This window comes from Thamnophis elegans, chromosome 15 (assembly GCF_009769535.1).
Source record: "Thamnophis elegans isolate rThaEle1 chromosome 15, rThaEle1.pri, whole genome shotgun sequence".
In the NCBI taxonomy this organism is placed as follows: domain Eukaryota; kingdom Metazoa; phylum Chordata; class Lepidosauria; order Squamata; family Colubridae; genus Thamnophis; species Thamnophis elegans.
Window position 1 is genome coordinate 45585469 of NC_045555.1, and position 18962 is coordinate 45604430.

Genomic DNA, 18962 nt, shown 5'->3' on the forward strand with positions numbered 1-18962 from the left:
TGAGGATTAAGCACGGATTATTTTTATACAAAAGAAAACCTTGAGTAGCCTGAGATATTTTGGATTAAGATCAAAGGGGGGGGAAACTGTTTGGCTGAAACTATGCAAGATACATTCAGAGAAAAGGAGTGTAGCAGGAGTTTCAAGGTTCTGACAATCATTAAGCACAGGGGTGGCTCTATGATGCTTTGGGGTTGTGTGACAGCCAGCAGCACAGGAAATACTGTGTGGCCAAGCCAAAGTATAGATTCAACTAAATAGCAATATAACTGAGAAGGAGAGAGAGTAGGAGAGGAAGAAGAAATGTGGAGGAGAGGTAGGGGAAGAAGAAAGAGGTAAGGAGAGGTGGGTGGAAGAGAGAGATAGAGAAGGAGAGGAAGGAGGAAGAGAGAGAAAGAGAAGGAGAGAGGGTAGGAAGGAGAAGAAAGAGGGTAGGAGTAGGGGAGAGGTAAGGGAAGGAAGAAGGGGAAGGAGAGGAGGAAGGAAGGAAGTAGAGAAGGAAGGGAGGGAGAAAAGAAAAGCAAGAGAAAATAAGGTGGTGTCATAGCAGGTGCGAAGGATGGTAAACAAAGCACTCTAAATTATAAGTATATAAGTCTAACTGCTATTGCTATTGTTTGCTATACTTGAATATCTGTTCAATCGACAATACAAAAAATCCATTTTCAGTCGGAAGCAGTACATCCACGAAAATGTCTGGGGTTTTTTTGGTGTTAAATCTTTGCTGACTCTTCAACAACATTTGAAAGAACTTCAATTTTAAATCTTCATGCTGCAATACAGAAGACAAGAAAGATTTTTATTTCTTCCTAGAAGTAGCAAAAACTGGATAGACAGGGAGAGTGCCACTATTCAACAAAGAAGAATGGTGACTTTCACAAATGATTTCAGTGCTTGCTATATAAACCATATAGCTAATTTCTCTGAATAACCACACCTATTGATTATGCAGGTCAAGCTTCTTGTTATTTCGAAGTCAACATGGCAATATATTGTAGGTACAAAACACTTCCCAAAATTAGATTTCTGCTTTCTCCTAAAGCCTGTTTTCCCTCCCATGTGTCAGTCTAGTTTCTTGTCATGTATGGATATTTGAAACTGATAAAACTCTACGAAAATTTTGGAGTTGATTCTATCTTGTCACACAGAAATAATTATTTTTATTGATCCTGTGCAAAATGTCATTTGCTTTTTCCTTATGTTATTCCATGAAGATAGGGGGAAAAATCATTTATTTCATAGATTTCACAAAAGAAAACAATAATGCTATATTCAACAGGGAGAATGGATCTTTGGATCAGAAGTATATAACTGATCGTTATACAACAATGTAATTGTAACACATAGCAAGCCAAGGTGGCTCAGTGGTTAGGGTGCAGCACTCCAGGCCACTTCAGCTGACTGTTATCTGCAGTTCGGCTGTTCAAATCTCACCGGCTCAAGGTTGACTCAGCCTTCCATCCTTCCGAGGTGGGTGAAATGAGGACCCAGACTGTGGGGGCAATGTGCTGACTCTGTAAACCGCTTAGAGAGGGCTGCTATTGCTATTGCTATTTCCTCTAAACATCTACGTTAATTTTGTTTACTAACTACCTTTTGTATTTTATATTATCTATTGTGAGTAATTTAGGACTTTATATTACAAAACAAAACACCAAGGAAAAGAATTTTTACTGGGATATTAAGTTTTTCTTTTACTTGATTTCAGTGACGGTTGTACTCTGTAGCATCTGAAAGTCTTAACTTTTAATGTCAGTGATAGATAGCAATAGCAATAACAGTTAGACTTATATACCGCTTCATAGGGCTTTCAGCCCTCTCTAAGCGGTTTACAGAGTCAGCATATTGCCCCCAACAATCCGGGTCTTCATTTTACCCACCTCGGAAGGATGGAAGGCTGAATCAACCCTGAGCTGGTGAGATTTGAACCGCTGAACTGCAGATAACAGTCAGCTGAAGTGGCCTGCAGTACTGCACCCTAACCACTGCGCCACCTCAGCTCTTCAGCTCTAGATACATCTGCATTCATTTAATCCTGGTTCTTTTAAATAATGAGACTGGGAAAACAGGTTTATTTCATTCCATTCTAGTCGGAATGAATGAAAGATTATCCAATTGCTGTAAAATTAGTAATATATAATGCTCACTTTTAGATGAAACAGCTTTCTGTTTCAGTCTGCTAAAACAATGAAGACATCTACATTTAGAATTCTTTTTTCTTTTCTTTTTGCAGGAACTTCTTTACCAAAAGGACAAAGGAACTGAAGCCTGGCATCCATAGTGCTCCTGGCTGGAAGTTATTTGGGAAAGTTCCACCAAAAGAGAACCTGCCGAAAGACTCCAAAATCATTCAACAGGTTAGCATTCTAGAGTTGGCATCATAAGCTTTTTAATCTTCGTTTTTTTAAACTGTTCTTCCATTTCAAGTATTTCTCAAGAGTGACGAACCCTTTAAAAAGAACCTTCTATGGAATACAATGCAAATACAACACAGGTTTGCTTTAAGGACCTCCAGTTCAACTAAACTCCTATTGACTTCAGTGACAGGTCCAGTCGTCAATCACTTTCCTTAGCAGCAACTGGCTGATCTTGTCTAAGCTAGGAAGCTAAGTGGGCCTGGAGCTACTTAGTACCTAGGTGGGAGACTACCAGTGGTGGGTTTCAAAAATTGTTCGAACCTACTCTGTGGGTGTGGCTTCCTTTGTGGGAGTGGCTTGCCGCCCATGTGACCGGATGGGAGTGGCTTGCTGCCCATGTGACCGGATATGAAGATGCCAACGACACTTGTCAGAACCCCCTTAAATAACCCCACACACAGCACTGGCATGCATAAGAATAGGATGTAAACTTGTTTTTTAAAAGGCGTCTTTGGTTTGCGTTAAAACAACTTCAACACGCGCAATGTTCTGATTGCACCACAAACGCAGGAGTCATCCTTACCTTTCACAGAGGCACTGAGTTTTATAAATAGGAGCATGATAATGTAGAATAATCATCTCCAAGGACCAGTGGTGGGTTTCAAAAAATTTCAGAACCTCTTCTGTAGGTGTGTCCTGCTTTCCAGGTCCACTGGTGGAACCTCTTCTAACCGGTTGGGTAGATTTGACGAACCGGTTCTACCGAATAGGTGCGAACTGGTAGGAACCCACCTCTGGAGACTACCAGGGAAATTGAAAGATGTGCTGGAAGAAGAGACGGGCAAACTTACTTCCTACTGTAAGTGCTAAGGAATCTGGATGGTTGTGTTCATGTAGTCATCAGGAGTGAGCCTGATTCAAAGGAGATGCAACCTTTAACTCTGCTATATTGATAAAGATGATGGAACAGGAAAAGAAAGACCCAGAACTGCCATTTCCACTGCTATCCCTGCCTATCTTGCCTAGCAGGTCAGTCTTCCCGAGGAAGACTGAGCCGAGGTGGCGCAGGGGTTAAATGCAGCACTGCAGGCTACTTCAGCTGACTGCAGTTCTGCAGTTCGGCTGTTCAAATCTCACCGGCTCAGGGTTGACTCAGCCTTCCATCCTTCCGAGGTGGGTAAAATGAGGACCCGGATTGTTTTTTTTTTAATAATTTATTTTTTATTTTTTCTTACATAGACAACACATACACACAACAATGAAAAAAAAATAGAAAAAAAAACCATCATCACATATAGCATGTCGTTTGGTTACAGGTGTTTTAACATTTATCATTCTTATACATTTATTATTTCATTTAATAGGTTATAATATACAGTTTGGGTTGCTTTGTTTACCATCCCTTCCTCCTGTTATAACACCACCTTATTTTCCCTTTCTTTTCTCTCTTCCTCCCTTCTCTACTTCCTTCCTTCCTGCTCTCCTTTCCCTTCCTTCTTCCTGTACCTTTCTCCTACTCCTGCTCTTCCTCATCCCCTTCCTACTCTCTCTCCTCCTCTTTCTCTCCTTTCCATCCTCCTTTCCTTTTCCTTTCCTTTCTCCCTCTCTCCCTTCTCTACTTTCTTCCTTCCTCCTCTCCTTCCCCTTACTTCTTCCCTTGCCTCTCCTTCGCTCCTACTCTTCCTCTTTCCCTTCCTACCCTCTCTCCTTCCTTTTCTCTCCCTTCCATCTTCCTTTCCTTTCCTTTCCTTTTCCTTTCTCTCTCTCTCTCTTATGAGGACCCGGATTGTTGTTGGGGACAATATGCTGACTCTGTAAACCGCTTAGAGAGGGCTGAAAGCCCTATGAAGCGGTATATAAGTCTAACTGCTATTGCTATTGCTATTCCCAGTAGCTTCCGTTCCTCCCCACTTAGCCACTGCTCTTACTCACTACATGTTCATGTTTCCAATCTTTCCAACAATTTTCCAGCCTTCCTTTCTTAACTCCTGTCCCAGCATATCAACCTTTCTTCTCTCACCTGGGACTCAAACCTGATCCATGTACAGAAGAAACCTATTTTTTTTAAGGGGAAGCAGAAACCACTTTCCAGATTGTTTCAAGTCCATTATTTCAAAGCATTATACCTTAACTCCTGATGTCCCCTATGTAGTAAACAGTTAAACTGAAGGCTTATGTACAGACATAAATAAGGTAGTTAGAATTCTAAAGATCCAGTAGCTTAAAGCCATATGGGATGTTTCCAGTAACAGTATAAATTTCAACCTTCAAATTTGGAGGTGGGAAATCCCCATTGCGTCTTGTCTGCTTTGCTTATTTTAGGAGGTCCGCTAACTCTAGAACAGATTTAAGAATGTATTTGGACTGCAGAGAAGAAAGAACCTTGTTAGGATAAGAAGACCATTTCTGCATTTCTGAGTTTCACCGAGTTTTATGAACAGGAGTAGTCAAATTTTAATAACAGTATGAATAAAAATGCTTAATCACAAGGCAGAAACAGATTATTTTAGTATTATTTACTAAACTACATTGGTTGCCAAGCTCTTCAGCACTTTTCAGTAAAAACCTAAAACTATAATTAAATCTGAAATTACGAAGAACAATTAAAAATCCGTTTGAGAAGGCTAGGTTTTTAGGAGCTTATAAAAAGGCCAGTAAAGGTTTAAGCCCTTCAACCTAGCTGAGTACATTTCAAAGAACTGACTACTTCTCCATTTGAAATTGGCTATGTGCCTATAACTGATTCAGATAGGCACAATATTGTTACGGCTGCCAGAAATTTCTGTTATCAGAAAAAACAAACCACAAAATAGATCGTGAAGTTATTTAACACTATGAACCTGAGGGATTCCAACACCAGCTTAGTCACCGATTTCATTAAGCAGTGCGCAGAGCAACAGAATCCTCAACCTATCCCTACTTCCAAAACTGAGGTACACACCAGTGGTGGGTTGTAGGTGGTACGCCCCGGTATGGGTGTACCGGTGCCTGCCGGGAGTATTGGGTACTGTTCTGGGTATGGTGCTCCAGAGGGCCTGCCCGCCCGCCCATCCTCCTTACTTGTATTTGAGCTCTTCGGCGCTTCTGTGCACATGTATGGTGCATACGGCACCTGTACAATGCTCCGATGAGCAGCTGGAGCGTCGCGGAGGCGTCGCAGAGCACTGCAGGAGGTAAGGATGCATGTGCGCACTGTGCACGCACGCACGCACTGCGCATGTTCATGGGGACACTGGGCCCCGTTGCACTGTACCGGTTGCAAAGGGATCCAGACACACACCCCCCCATACACACAGACACACCACACACTCAGTATAAACCCATTGGTTTTCAGCTGTTCTTGTAGATCTTATCAATACCATTTTCCGGAGCGAGGGACAGGAGGCTCCAGTGGACGGTATTGACACGCCCATTTGGCCACGAGACTGGGATGAAGACACGCCTCTGTGCTCCACCCTTTCTTCTCCACTTCATCTCAGTCCGGCTAAAAGACGAGACATATTTTTAACTTCTCCTGTGATTTCTATCTCCACTGGAACCTCCTTGTCTCTGCAGCCACCGTAGCTAGTTCTCTACTCTAGCCTCTAAGTAGCTCTACGTGGTTTTCCTTTCTAACCACCAGGGAGTGTTACTTTGTATCCTTGGGATCAGAGAGAGCGCTGAGGTCGCGGCAGTCATTTCCAACTTTGCCAAGCACGTGGCGCCAATCCCTTGGGGTTTTATGCGATCAAGAGGCTAGGGATTCCCAGCCCAGAGGCCCCCCCCCCCATCGCACTAATCTACTGGAAACAGCTTCGGCGGCTGGATTCGAGCTGCAGAGAGCACGGAGCGCTGGGAAGAGCGCGAAGAAGTTTTTTGTTTTGAACTGTGAGTGGAGTGGAGGAGAGCCCGTGAAGCGACCCGGGCCGAGGCAAGCCTCAGCGGCAGCTCCCAAACACTGGTTCGCAGACATTAAGATCCTGTCAGTCCAGCCTCCATGGCGGATACCAGAGGGGGAAATAGAGCTGCACCAAGGGAGGCTGATGCACCCGGAACCACACTGGCTGCAATTAGCCGTGTGGAGTTTGAGTGGGAGCGCCTAAGGGGAGCTCAATTTTCTCTGCGGGTGATTATAACCATAGAGGCCTCTCGCAGAAATGCCACCTTGAGGATCTATGACTCTACATGGGTCATAGATGAAGTGGAGAAGAAAGGGTGGAGCACAGAGGCGTTTCTTCAGCTTCATCCCAGTCTCTTGGCCAAATGGGCGTGTCAATACCGTCCACCGGAGCCTCCTGTCCCAGCCCCGAAAATAGCAGTTCAGGTATGACCAACTGCCATTTCCCATGCTTTACTATCAGATGGAATACGCTGAATCCATACTGCCCATCGGTTTCCATCAGTCATTCTTCTGTTACACACAGCCAATTAGCTTCCTCATCTTTGATTTATGTTGAGCTCATCTGCTACTACAAAAGATCAAGTTTTCACTGGGCTCAAAGCCTAGAAGATAAAAGGAGGAAATAGCACTTCCATTTTTAATCTCTTTTTCCCTGTAACAGATTGCTAACTTGTTCAACACCAAGAATGCTGTTCCTCATTACTACTGTAATTGCTACTCTGGATTAAATAGATACACAATACATATAAACCCTCCCCCCCCCCACCCAAATGAAATGCTGAATGAATAGTACCAATAGTTATTTAATGGGAAACCAAGTATTGAGAAAGGATACTTTTAAAAAAAATGGTGAATCTTTCAAATCAGAATCATATTGAGGCTAAGAAAATCTAGTACATTGTAACTCACCCGAAATATTGAGTATATTCCCTACAATATCAACCAAGTTTATATCACTCCCCGTGTGTTCCTTCTCTTAGCACCAGTTGAGCTGGTTGGACTTAATCAACCATGTTTCTGCTGATCTTAGTTATTTCCCACAAACAGCTTCAGGCTTTTTATATTTTTTACACAAACACCCAGCACCACAACAGTAAGATTACAGCCCTCATTTTTATGTTATTCCAAAGTGGCATTTACCAAAGGGATAACTCCCATTGCTATCCATGCTAACCAGGCTTTAATACAGCAATCCCAGTAGCTGGTTGCTTGACTCTTCCAGGATAGGTTCTCTCCTGATTCACAAGTGACAAGCAGTGTGGTCTCTTTTTCCATGTAAGGCAGATGGTTGACCTAAGCAGTATAGAAATGCTACATTGGATCATACGTTTCCAAGAATATTGTCTTCTACTTCTGTAGTACTGCTTTACTGGCTATTGAAAACTATGGCTGTAATTTAAGATTGGTTTCCGGTTGTCTTCCGGGTGCGATTCAAGGTACTAATTATGACCTTTAAAGCGCTCCATGGCTTAGGCCCAGGGTACCTGCGAGACCACCTACTGCCACCGGTAGCCTTCCACCGTCCAGTGCGATCCCACAGAGTTGGCCTCCCCAGGGTGCCGTCGGCCAGACAGTGTCGGCTAGTGACCCCCAGGGGGGAGAGCCTTCTCCGTGGGAGCCCCTTCCCTCTGAAAATGAGCTGCCCCCGGAGCTTCACATAATCCCTGACCTCCGATCCTTCCGACACGCCCTAAAAAGTTGGCTTTTCCAGCAAGCCAGCCTGGCCTGAACAAAACAAAACAAATTATTGATCACTGTTAATTTTAATTCTTTAAAAAAAAATGTCATTGTCAATTTTAATTGGGTTTAATTTTTTTTTAACTTTCGTATTATGTGTTTCTTTTAATGTTGTACGCCGCCCTGAGTCCTTGGGAGAAGGGCGGCATATAAATCTAATAAACCTAAACCTAAACCTTACATACATTTGCTATGTTTTTCTACTTACTGTTGTATAATTGGCAACCTTGCTTTAAACTTTTTACATTGGTTTTCAAGCAATACTTTTCACGGTGATCATTCTATCTTTAAGGTTAATCAGTTCAAACAGAGAAAAAATATTTTACATTCAACTTGCTATTTTGAGAGGGATATATAAAAATATTAGTAGTAAAATATATTAATACAATTAGAGCCATTAACATTTGTAAGCTCTGCAAAATTATACTGAACTTGATAAAGAGACATAATTCTACTTTCCATACACAGATATAAAACAAAGCTATTTATTTGAATGCTACAGAAATTCTGTAGAACAAAGTAGACCAGTGTTTCTCAACCTTGGCAACTTGAAGATGTCTGGACTTCAACTCCCAGAATTCCCCAGCCAGCATTCGCCAGTTGAAGTCCAGACATCTTCAAGTTGCCAAAGTTGAGAAACACTGAAGTAGACTGAAAGAACTATGATTGTCAGATTTTTACCTTTCATCCCACACAAGCAGTTAATTTGAAGAATATATTAGTATCGAATTTTTTTCCTTAATTCAGAATGCTGCATTTTGATAAAAGTAAATCAAAATTGGATAGGAAAAGTGTAATTCTCATCCTTCTATACTTATCCCTCTTTCCTGCCCCCAAATTCCTGACATTCCTGCAATTTGGATTTAGGAAGAAGGATCCCATTTATATTAATGATAATTTTTTTCTGAAAATCATGCTAAGAGGAGGGGTTGATAAGGATTGTAAGGAGCAATAATATAAAAAGGGAAGTAGAGGCAATAGAACAGGCATGTCTAGAGTAGATGGTATGAATATATGAGCATTTTAATGGAGGTTATGCGGGATGAATGAAGGTTAGGAGCCATGGTGATGAAGTGGTTAGAATGCAGAATGCAGGCTAACGCAGTCCACTGGCAGGAGTTCGATCCTGACCAGTTCAAGGTTGACTCAGAATTCTGAGGTTGGTAAAACGAGAACCCAGATTATTGGGGCAATATGCTGATTTTGTAAACATCTCAGAGAGGGGCTGTGAAGCAGTATGGAGCAGTATATAAATCTTAAGTGCTATTGTTGTTGCTAATATATAGCTAGTGCCAAGATACACACGCACACGCACACACACATACACATTTCTTGAAATTCATAACAGCAGTTAGAAGAACTAATACAAACTAAAATAGAATGATAAAAAGAAAAAAAGGAAAGAACTGAAAGGAAAAAAAGTATTAAAAAAGAGAAACCATAATGGATTCCAATCTTTACAGCAGATATATATGTATGTATATGTGTGTGTGTGTGTATAGCACAAATATAACACATGTATACTAGTCTCCCTTTATTTATTTATCAGCACAAATATAACATACATACATACATATATATATATATATATGATTTTCACAGGTGTAGATAGGCTAGTCTTGTCTTTTCCCGTGTAAGATTGAGATTGTCTTGGCAACGTTTCGGTGAGATCTCACTCACCATCTTCAGGCTGGGTTTTGGGCTTAGTGTGATCAGAGCTGCCGTCTTTCTATAAATCTTGGTGGGGGCGGTGTGGAGTGCTGGCGTTTTTCAGTAAGTGGATTGATTGGATGTATGGCTGTATCATGATTGGTAGATTGGTGCTGATTGGTGTTGGCTGTGAGTCCGTTGTTCCTTTGTGTTGTAACGGCCTGGGTGGTAGGTGGGCCTCTGTTGACTAGGGCTGATTTCCAGATGTCTGGTAGGCGGGAGGTATCGTCACGTTTATTCATGTTGTGGGGGTGTTTCTCTATTTCGATAGCTTCATAATTTTTCTATTGTTGAAGTGTTCAGTTTTGGAGAGTAATTTGGTTCCTTCAAAATTAATTTCATGTCCTGTAGCGTTAAGGTGCTGGAAAAGGGAGGGAATTTTTTCTTTTTTTCTTACTGTGTTCTTGTGTTTGCGATGCGTGCATTTATTCTCCTGTTCGTTTGTCCTATGTATGTGGCAGGGCAGATTTTGCATGGTATTTTGTAGACTCCTTGGTTTTCTAGCTGGATCTTGTCTTTGGGGTTTCTTAAGATGTTGGCTATTTTTTGGTCAGTGTTGAAGGCTGTCTTGATATTGTCTTTATGGGGAATTTTGCGGATTTTATCAGTGGTGCCTTTGATGTAAGGGAGGAGGGTGATGCCGTTGTCCTGTTCTGTGTCTCGGCCTTTGGGGGGAGTCATCTTTTAAGTTGTTTCCATTTTGAAGTAGTTTGCTTTCCCATACCAACACTCTGGGTTGCTCTGGAAGAGCAGTCTGGTGCACAAACCAACATCCATTTCTGACAAGTCCCAGGTCACTGCTTCCCATGGCCGTTTTGTCTTTGATTCTTTTCATTGCATTATTGATCTCCCAGGAGACTGAAGGATTTGTCAGCCAGGAATCCTTTTGTTTGATTTGTGCACGAATACAGGTCTACATTGGAAGACACGTTTGTTTATTATTTAATTTGTATGCTGCCTGATTCCCACTGATTGGACAGTTTACAAAGGATCTAAAATGTGAAAAACAAGACAAAAATAACAAAGAACAAAAGAGGGACACAGAGGATGGAAGCAATTGAGATTAAAAGGAATCATCCTCACCAAAGGCCTAGGTGAAGAGCTCCATTTTCAGGGCCCTGCGAAATACCAGTAGCGTAGGAGCCATGGTTCACCGACAAATGCACGCTCGACAAAACCGCGGCGAGAAAACCACAGCGAGAAAACCGTGAGGTCGAAATTGCACCGACGAATGTGCACAGAAGCACGCTGACAAATGCGCGCCGATGAAAGCACGCCATCAAAAACAACGAAAACAACATAATAACCCTTACCTTAACTTAAATCGTGCTTTTGTAGGCGTGGTTTTGTCGGCGCGTTGTGGGCGCGTTTATGACGTCACGGTTTTCTCGCCACGCTATTGTCGTGTGCGCATTTGTCGGGTCACGACAAATGCCTTAACCTTTTGGAAAGTCCACCATATATGGAAGTACGTAGCATCGAGAGAACCACATCTCCAGCATTTCGGTTGTAAATTTGGATACATAGAAGCCAACTTTTTAGGATCTAAATGCCATCTATAAAACATCTTATAAAAATTTTCTCTCAGATTTTGGGCTTGTGTAAATTTTACATTTCTTACCCAGATTCTTTCCCTTGTATCCAACATTATTGGTTCTTCAATATTTTGAGCCCACTTTATCATACAATCTTTAACTAGTTCTGTTTCGGAATCCATCCGTACTAATACATTGTATATCCTCTTTATATGCATTAAACTTTGATCTCTTACTTGCTTAAATAGATTATCCTCAACTTGGATAAAACCAATTTTTTGATCTATTCTCCACCTGGCCTGTAATTGCCCGTATTGGAACCATGTTTGAACTGGTTCCAACTTCAACACACGCAATGTTCTGATTGCACCACAAATGCAGTAGTCATCCTTACCTTTCACAGAGGCACTGAGTTTTATAAATATGAGCATGATAGTGTAGAATAATCATATCCAAGGACCAATAGTGGGTTTCCAAAAACTTTGGAACCTCTTCTGTAGGTGTGGCCTGCTTTCCGGGTCCACTGGTGGAACCTCTTCTAACCGGTTCGGTAGATTTGACGAACCGGTTCTACCGAACAGGTGTGAACTGGTAGGAACCCACCTCTGGTAGGAATATACCACAGTTTGGCCCCTCTGGTTCCTGTCAGTCTCCACACTCCTCAATTTCCCATAGCTTTCCTTTCACACCTCCAACACTCTTCCCCTCCCAAATGCCCTCTCCCCTCCTGGCTATGTCAGTTGCTAGAGAGCTTCAAAAAAAGCAAAGATGGCAGCTGACAGCCATACTTACTCTTGATCACTTTGATCACCCAGTAAGCCTGGGTCCAACCTGTGAAGCGTCTTTGATCACTCCATGTGGATGTTACCTTTGGACTCATTGATGTAGTAATTAAAATACTGCAAATGGTAACTTTTCACAAAGTCCAGACTTGGATTTTGCATAGTTAAACAGCAACACTTTATTTATATTAGACTTCTACATCGGTTTTGTGCTAGTTTCACATTTATCTTTAAATCCTGTATCTTCTAATGTATGACCTCGTAGCATGTCGGTATTTTTTGAACTGCATTCATTCCAATCTCACACAGTTCTGATGTTTTAAGTTGGAGAAATTGTTCTTAGCAACTTTTTTCTTTCAGTGTAGGCTTAATGAGAGGTAGAAAAATTCAGTAGACTACAGGTAGCTTCAACGTATGAGCATAATTGAGACTGACATTTCTATCGTACATCAGTGCATTGTAACTGCACACTGCATTCTGACTGCTCTGACTTACGATGGCTCTCTTTTATGCTGTCATAAATTGAGAATCATGAGTTGATCCCAATCAAGCCATCCAGGTTTGGTCCTGCCCATCCCAAGCCTCAGAATGGTCAGGGACAGCCTCTAACTTCCCCTGTCCCTCTCTATCTCCCTCCCCACCTAGCAATAGCAATAGCAGTTAGACTTATATACCGCTTCATAGGACTTTCTCTAAGCGGTTTACAGAGTCAGCATATCGCCCCCATGGTCTGGGTCCTCATTTCACCCACCTCGGAAGGATGGAAGGCTGAGTCAACCCTGAGCCGGTGAGATTTGAACCGCTGAACTGCAGATAGCAGTCAGCTGAAGTGGCCTGCAGTACTGCACCCTAACCACTGCGCCACCTCTGTTCTTTTGGTCACCCTACACTCTCCCTTGTGGAGCGGCAAGCTGGATCCAGCAAGAAAAACCAGCAAACGCTCCTTCGATTCCTAGCAAGTACCAGTAGGCATGCATGCACCCAGATACCTTCTCTCCCAGTTCTCCGCACCAACTGTTAGCCTTTTGCACCCATTCTTCACTGCCTCTGCTGCGTCCCTTTCAGTCCCAGCTTCTCCAGTAACCTCCCTCCCCACTTCCAAAATGACTGAAGCTGCACCCTGTGTTTGCAAACCTTTCCAAAGGCCATGCAGCTTTGGCCGGAACAGAAGTGGCTCCATAAAGGAGATAGCAAAGAAAACAAGGAAGGTGCTCGATGTAAAAGAGAAAAGGTTGGTATGGAGACATGGGAGAGAAGACAGAATGCTTGTTGGCACTTACTGAAGCTTTTTGGGGGGGCATGGCCAGGCAGTTCTGGAGATTGCACCCCACAGGTCAGGGTACAAGGTGGTGAAAAGGGCAGAGATGTGGGGTCAGGGGGATAGGTGGGTGAGAGGAGTTGAAGCAGAGAGGCATAACACGTTCACAAACCCAAGTAGAGAGCTGAGGTGGCGCAGTGGTTAGGGTGCAGCACTGCAAGCCACTTCAGCTGACTGTTATCTGCAGTTCAGCGGTTCTAATCTCACCGGCTCAAGGTTGACTCAGCCTTCCATCCTTCCGAGGTGGGTGAAATGAGGACCCAGACTGTGGGGGCGATATGCTGTCTCTGTAAACCGCTTAGAGAGGGCTGAAAGCCCTATGAAGCGGTATATAAGTCTAACTGCTATTGCTATTGCTAAGTCAGGGTACAAGGTGGCGAAAAGGGCAGAGATGTGGGGTCGGGGGGATAGGTGGGTGAGAGGAGTTGAAGCACCCCCCCCCCCATGGTCATAAGTGCAGGTGGGATGCCAAGTGCCTAAATGTTGATTACTTGACTGCATGGATGCTGCAATGACCATGCTTTCAAGCACAGACCATAAGTTCATTTTTTCCAACACCGTTGTAATTTTAAACAATCACTGACCGAATGGTTGAAAGTCAAGGACTGTATACAGCCAGGATTGTATTCAGTGTTGTCTGCAAATAGGATGAGGGTTTTTGTGTGTGTGGTGTTTTGGACAAATAATCAGAATACAAGAAGTCTCTTTAAAAATACGAATTATTTCTAAATAGTGTGGTTATCAGTAGAGTAGAAAGCAGACCAGATGCATGTATATCAGTTACAAATGAAGCTAGCAATTCAGTAGTGCTAATGGGGCAGTTTTTGATCATGTTGTGTCAGGATAATGGGCAAAATCCAAACTATTTGCAAAAATAGTTTTTGTGGTCATCCGCAAACTTGAGGCTGTTAAAGAAGAAACTCTTCTTTAACAGTGAAGCTTTGTCCCATATTTTTCTTCTTGCCTGTCCTGCTTTAAAAATGAGCAAGCCTCGTCAATATGGAAGTTGCTCTGGAGGAAAAGGAAAATCCCCAGACTCAAGCTTTTTGCATGAGTCAGGAAGTATCATGTGTGTGAAAGTGGGTGGGGTAGAAGGTAAGATTATTCCTGCTGGGAAGAAGTATTTCTAACTCTCCCTCCCTTTCTGATAACTCTTGTTATTATAAAAATTGTTTGGAAAAGTCTTTGGATAGAAACAAAGTGTTTTGGCTTGAGATCTCTGATCCGTCATCTCTTCTGGCTACTATTAGCAAGAACATAAACAACAATTGTTTTCTTATAATCTTCGCAAATGTTCTTTTTTTTATCTAGCAGTGAAGGTCTTGTATGCCAGAACAGAGATATTTTCATCTAATCATTTCTTTTAATCTCTCCTATAGACAGGAAGCAAACATTCCATACTTGTTAACTGCATTAAAATACAGTCACCTCTGAGCACCGAAGCATGATTGAAAAGAAACATTTTTTTTAACAGGGTCCTAGAATTACAATCAATACGGTATATTTTCCAGAGCTTCTAAGTTTTTCTTGAGTGGGTGAAACTGAAAATCCCTGGTATCAGCTGTTCTGCTTCCCTTTTAAATATGTCTACTTGTCTCCTTTGTCACAATTTCATTTCTCTTAATCCACTGTATACAGTTTGATATAGTTCGGTGATTTTTTAAACAGGGTTTTCTGCTTAATTTTGGGAAAGTAACGTTTGAACAGCTGAGAAGTGCTCTAATATGGGACAGTATAAATCTAATTTGGGGGCTCAAGGTTTTTGAGAGTAACTTTCTAGGTTCATGGGCAATCATTTCGGAAACCAAGACATTTTCAAAACCAGTATGTGGCTGTCCATGGAAAACAATGTAAAATAAAAGCTGTCTTTTGTATACCCAAGTTCTGGATTTTAAAATATCTCAGTTAAATTGGAATTAATAAGTATATTTTGGTCAGGTTATTTTTAATACCAAAAGGGATTCTGTGTAGTGATGTTACTTATAAATAAGCGAAGCTTTTTTCTTAATTTGCAAATATATTGATGCAGTACAGAAGAAATGCTTAGTCCCACATAATGGGCTTTTAGAGCTATGAGCAAATCCATAGAAGTGGCTATTTGCTATCAAGTTTCCTGGTATCTCAGTTCAACCAACCTTCTAGGATTTGGGGGATTATTTCTCAGTTTTTGAGAAGTAAAAAAAAAATTGTTGGCTTCTGCATGTCTTGTGATGTCTAGAAATATGTCAGCATTTTGATTGGAAGGGGCTGTACCAGGAGAGGGGGAGAGTCCTTAATTAGAGTTGGTTAGAAAATGGGGAGGTAGAAAAAAAACGTTTTAAATGAATAAAAATTGTCTCTCGTGCTTCCATTGTCAGCATATCAATATATCTATCCTGCCGCTTCATATACAGGTTTGGCAATTTGAACAGTTCGTTACACCTATTCCATGATGAACTCTGCATAAAGTAATCATACCGCTAAAGCAATTTAATCATTACTTAATAAATATTTATTGTACATTTTATTCTACTCATTAACCAAAATAAATGTCCCAACAACACAAAATAAAACCAACCAGTAACACAGGAAGTAGGAGAACAGTTTGAATTTTTCCATAAAATACAAGTGTGCATGTATAAAACGGTTGGGAGAAGAAAGATGGCACAAACAGATTCTTTGAGGCAATATTTTGTAAATGAGGGTACTCTAGCTGAGAAGGCCTCTTTCTTCCCAACTCTCAAATTTCAATTATAAATCTTAGAGAAAACGTAAAATAGATTTAACAAATGTAAATATTTCAGAGTGAACTTTTAAATTTGATAAGAGTTTTTTTTTTAAAAAAAGACCATGAAATGACATTTCATAATTATGTATCCCTGTTGAACCTCTCTACATAGATTAAATATTCGTGATTTACAGAAAATCATTTTAATAGAGCTTATGATATGGGAAATAAAGGTAATTAATGATAAGAGACTTTTAAACAATGGTGACTGGCTGTTATTTTACACTGGAATGACTTTTTCGTTTCGGAGAATGAAAATGGGATAGCTACATGACCAAATGCCAGCTATCTTTGAGACTGCCTCTGAATGTTTTCCTATATTTTGAAGTAATTGAAATGTTCAAAATTGTAAGACACTGTCAAATTTAAATTTAAACCCTTCAATTTTTTTTTTAAAAAAAAAACATAAATCCTACTGAGTCCTAAATGATTAAACAAGAAAGGTTTAGCTGTGCAATAGCAAAAGCCAAACTATTATCTTTAACCCTGAAAGAGTTAAAGATAATAGTCGGGTTTGGTAAATCTTCAGAATTGAAAAATAAAACTCTTTAACTAACCAGAACTTAGAATTCCAGTATAGTATGGCTCTTCCTTTGACATACATGTCTCTTTGCATAAACTCTTGAAACAGCTAGAACTTTTTATAATAACTGTCAGTGTTAGAGTTCAGTTGCTTTTTTTACTTCAGAATTTACACTGGTGTCGTGTGTGTGTGTGTGTGTGTGTGTGTGTGTGTGTGAAGCTATATATATGAATAGATAGATAGATAGATAGATGATAGATAGATAGATAGATAGATAGATAGATAGATAGATAGATAGATAGATAGATAGATAGCAGGCAACTTCAGCTAGCTAAATGTGAGCCATTAATCTGATTTACCATTACCTAGGTTATAAAGGAAAAGCTAAAAATTGCATGCTTAATGCTGTATATTAAATGATTGTCAAATGTTTCTCTAAGGATCTACTTCTGTTTTTCTCATTAGGAAGAAAGTTCTGGCACAGTTGCATCAGTATCTACACTCAGTCTATTAAACACTGGGGTATGAAATTTAATATTTTTCTTTCACATTCTATGCCATTTAGGATCTTCGTAGCATTCATTGAAATACAACGTATATTACATAATTGTAGTATGAGTGAACAGTACTAACACATCAAGTCATTAAATGCCATTAACAAAAAGGGGGAATTAAATTAACTGCTTTTGTTTAATATTAAATATTGATATTAACTGCCTTGTTTCTCTTTAAGTTTACATAATTTTACTGTTCAGTTGAAATATGCTTTAAAATATAAATTTTATTTATATTCAGTTGATTCTGCTGCATAATACATTCGGCCAACTTATTTTGTTGGTGTAAATGTATAGACATTTTCAGTAGCTTTAATATCTCATTGTTTTATGAAAGTTGTTACTTTAAATACAATTGAGTGTTGAAATCTTCTGGCAGCAAATTTAAATGACTCCCTGGAATAAAAAAGGATGTTAGATTTGAACTTGTTAAAGATTTCGGTTATATTCTTGTAATTTGAGGAAAAATGCTAAAATAATAGTTGCTTCTTTAATCTTCTGGGCTCATACAAAATACTCCTTTATAAACTGTTTACTCCTTCCAGCTCAGCTCTATAATTGTTCTCTCCTTAAGGTTCAGAAGAAAGTGATTTATTTGTTTAAAAAAAAATCATACAGTAACTAATTACAAAATAAATCTTTTAATTACAAAGAATGAGTGACAACTAAATAACTTGATGTGTGGTGCACACATCGCAGTTGGGGATGTGATGAGAAATGAGATGGTGAATAACGAGACTTAGCTTTTTATTTAGAAACCTGATCCTGCCCTCTTCAGAGGCAGTTAAAGCTTTCAGTGTGACTATTTTATTAGGCAGCAAATTAAGGAAAATTTCCCTACTGTCTTAATTGACCTTAACATCTTAAAACACACACCAGTCTAGCCTGTTGAAGATTTTTGTTTTGAATTCTCAGTGAATTCAATATTTAGATCTTCTCGCGTGCTGTTTAATATCTTTTGCCCCTTTCTGTTGTTGTCAGTGGTTTTAATAGAAAGTCACATCATGAAGAGTTACCGGCACCTCATTGAGTTTGAGAAAAAAAAGATTATGTATTCTGTCCCATTTAATATATATCAGAATTAGAAATAAATTGGGTCAATTTCAACATATGTTCAGGTTTCCTGTGATATTTTCTTTCCCTCACTCTCTGCTTTTGCCTCTGTTGAGCTACTATTCCAATCCTGTATATATTTGAATGGCTTTTTTTAATTTTGTGACTCTCCGTCAAGCCAAAATAATAATCTTGGTAAGATGGAATTTGTGGGGTGATGATGGCATTTAGTTGAGGCCCTAATATTTGAGTTTTTGTTTTTTTAAAAAAAAACATTTTTATAAGAGACCTGACTTGAATTGGAGACTATGGAGAAGTCATAGAGGGTCGATTAGATTGGAAAGTTAAAAAAAGCAACCAGAAGATTATAAACCTTTTATGTACATATGTTGTGTAGCTGCCAAGAACTGAATTTGACTTGAGGGCATCTCTTTTATCAGATGTTTTAAAATGATGCTTCTTCTTAGAAGCTTTGGATTCAAAGGAATAACATTATTTCGCGTGCACATTGCAAAGGAAGATGTGCCCGCACGATTTGAATACCTCAGTGCATCTGAAACATTCTGTTGTTTACAAAAAAAAGAGACATGTTGATTGATTTGTTACTCCATTTAGTTACCTTCATTTCCTCTTTTTAGAAGTATGTTGCCATATCCTCGCAGCCTGCTTTTGTTCCGATTATTTTTTTATGAGGCTTCCTGTTTTAATATCCACCGAAGTCTCTTTGCTAATGCCAGCATTTTCTC

At 40.2% G+C, this 18962-nt stretch overlaps 1 protein-coding gene across 2 annotated transcripts in view; it reads left to right on the plus strand.

The window, feature by feature from the left end:
• LOC116518515 (TBC1 domain family member 12-like) overlaps positions 1-18962 on the plus strand; it is a 65732-nt gene that overhangs the window by 14410 nt on the left and 32360 nt on the right. The window contains exons 2-3 of one of the 2 annotated variants that reach the window (XM_032231974.1): positions 2234-2357; positions 17075-17131. In XM_032231974.1, the coding sequence (XP_032087865.1) occupies positions 2234-2357; positions 17075-17131 (181 nt within the window). The remainder of the gene's footprint in view (positions 1-2233; positions 2358-17074; positions 17132-18962) is intronic. The other variant, XM_032231975.1, reaches the window with a different exon arrangement.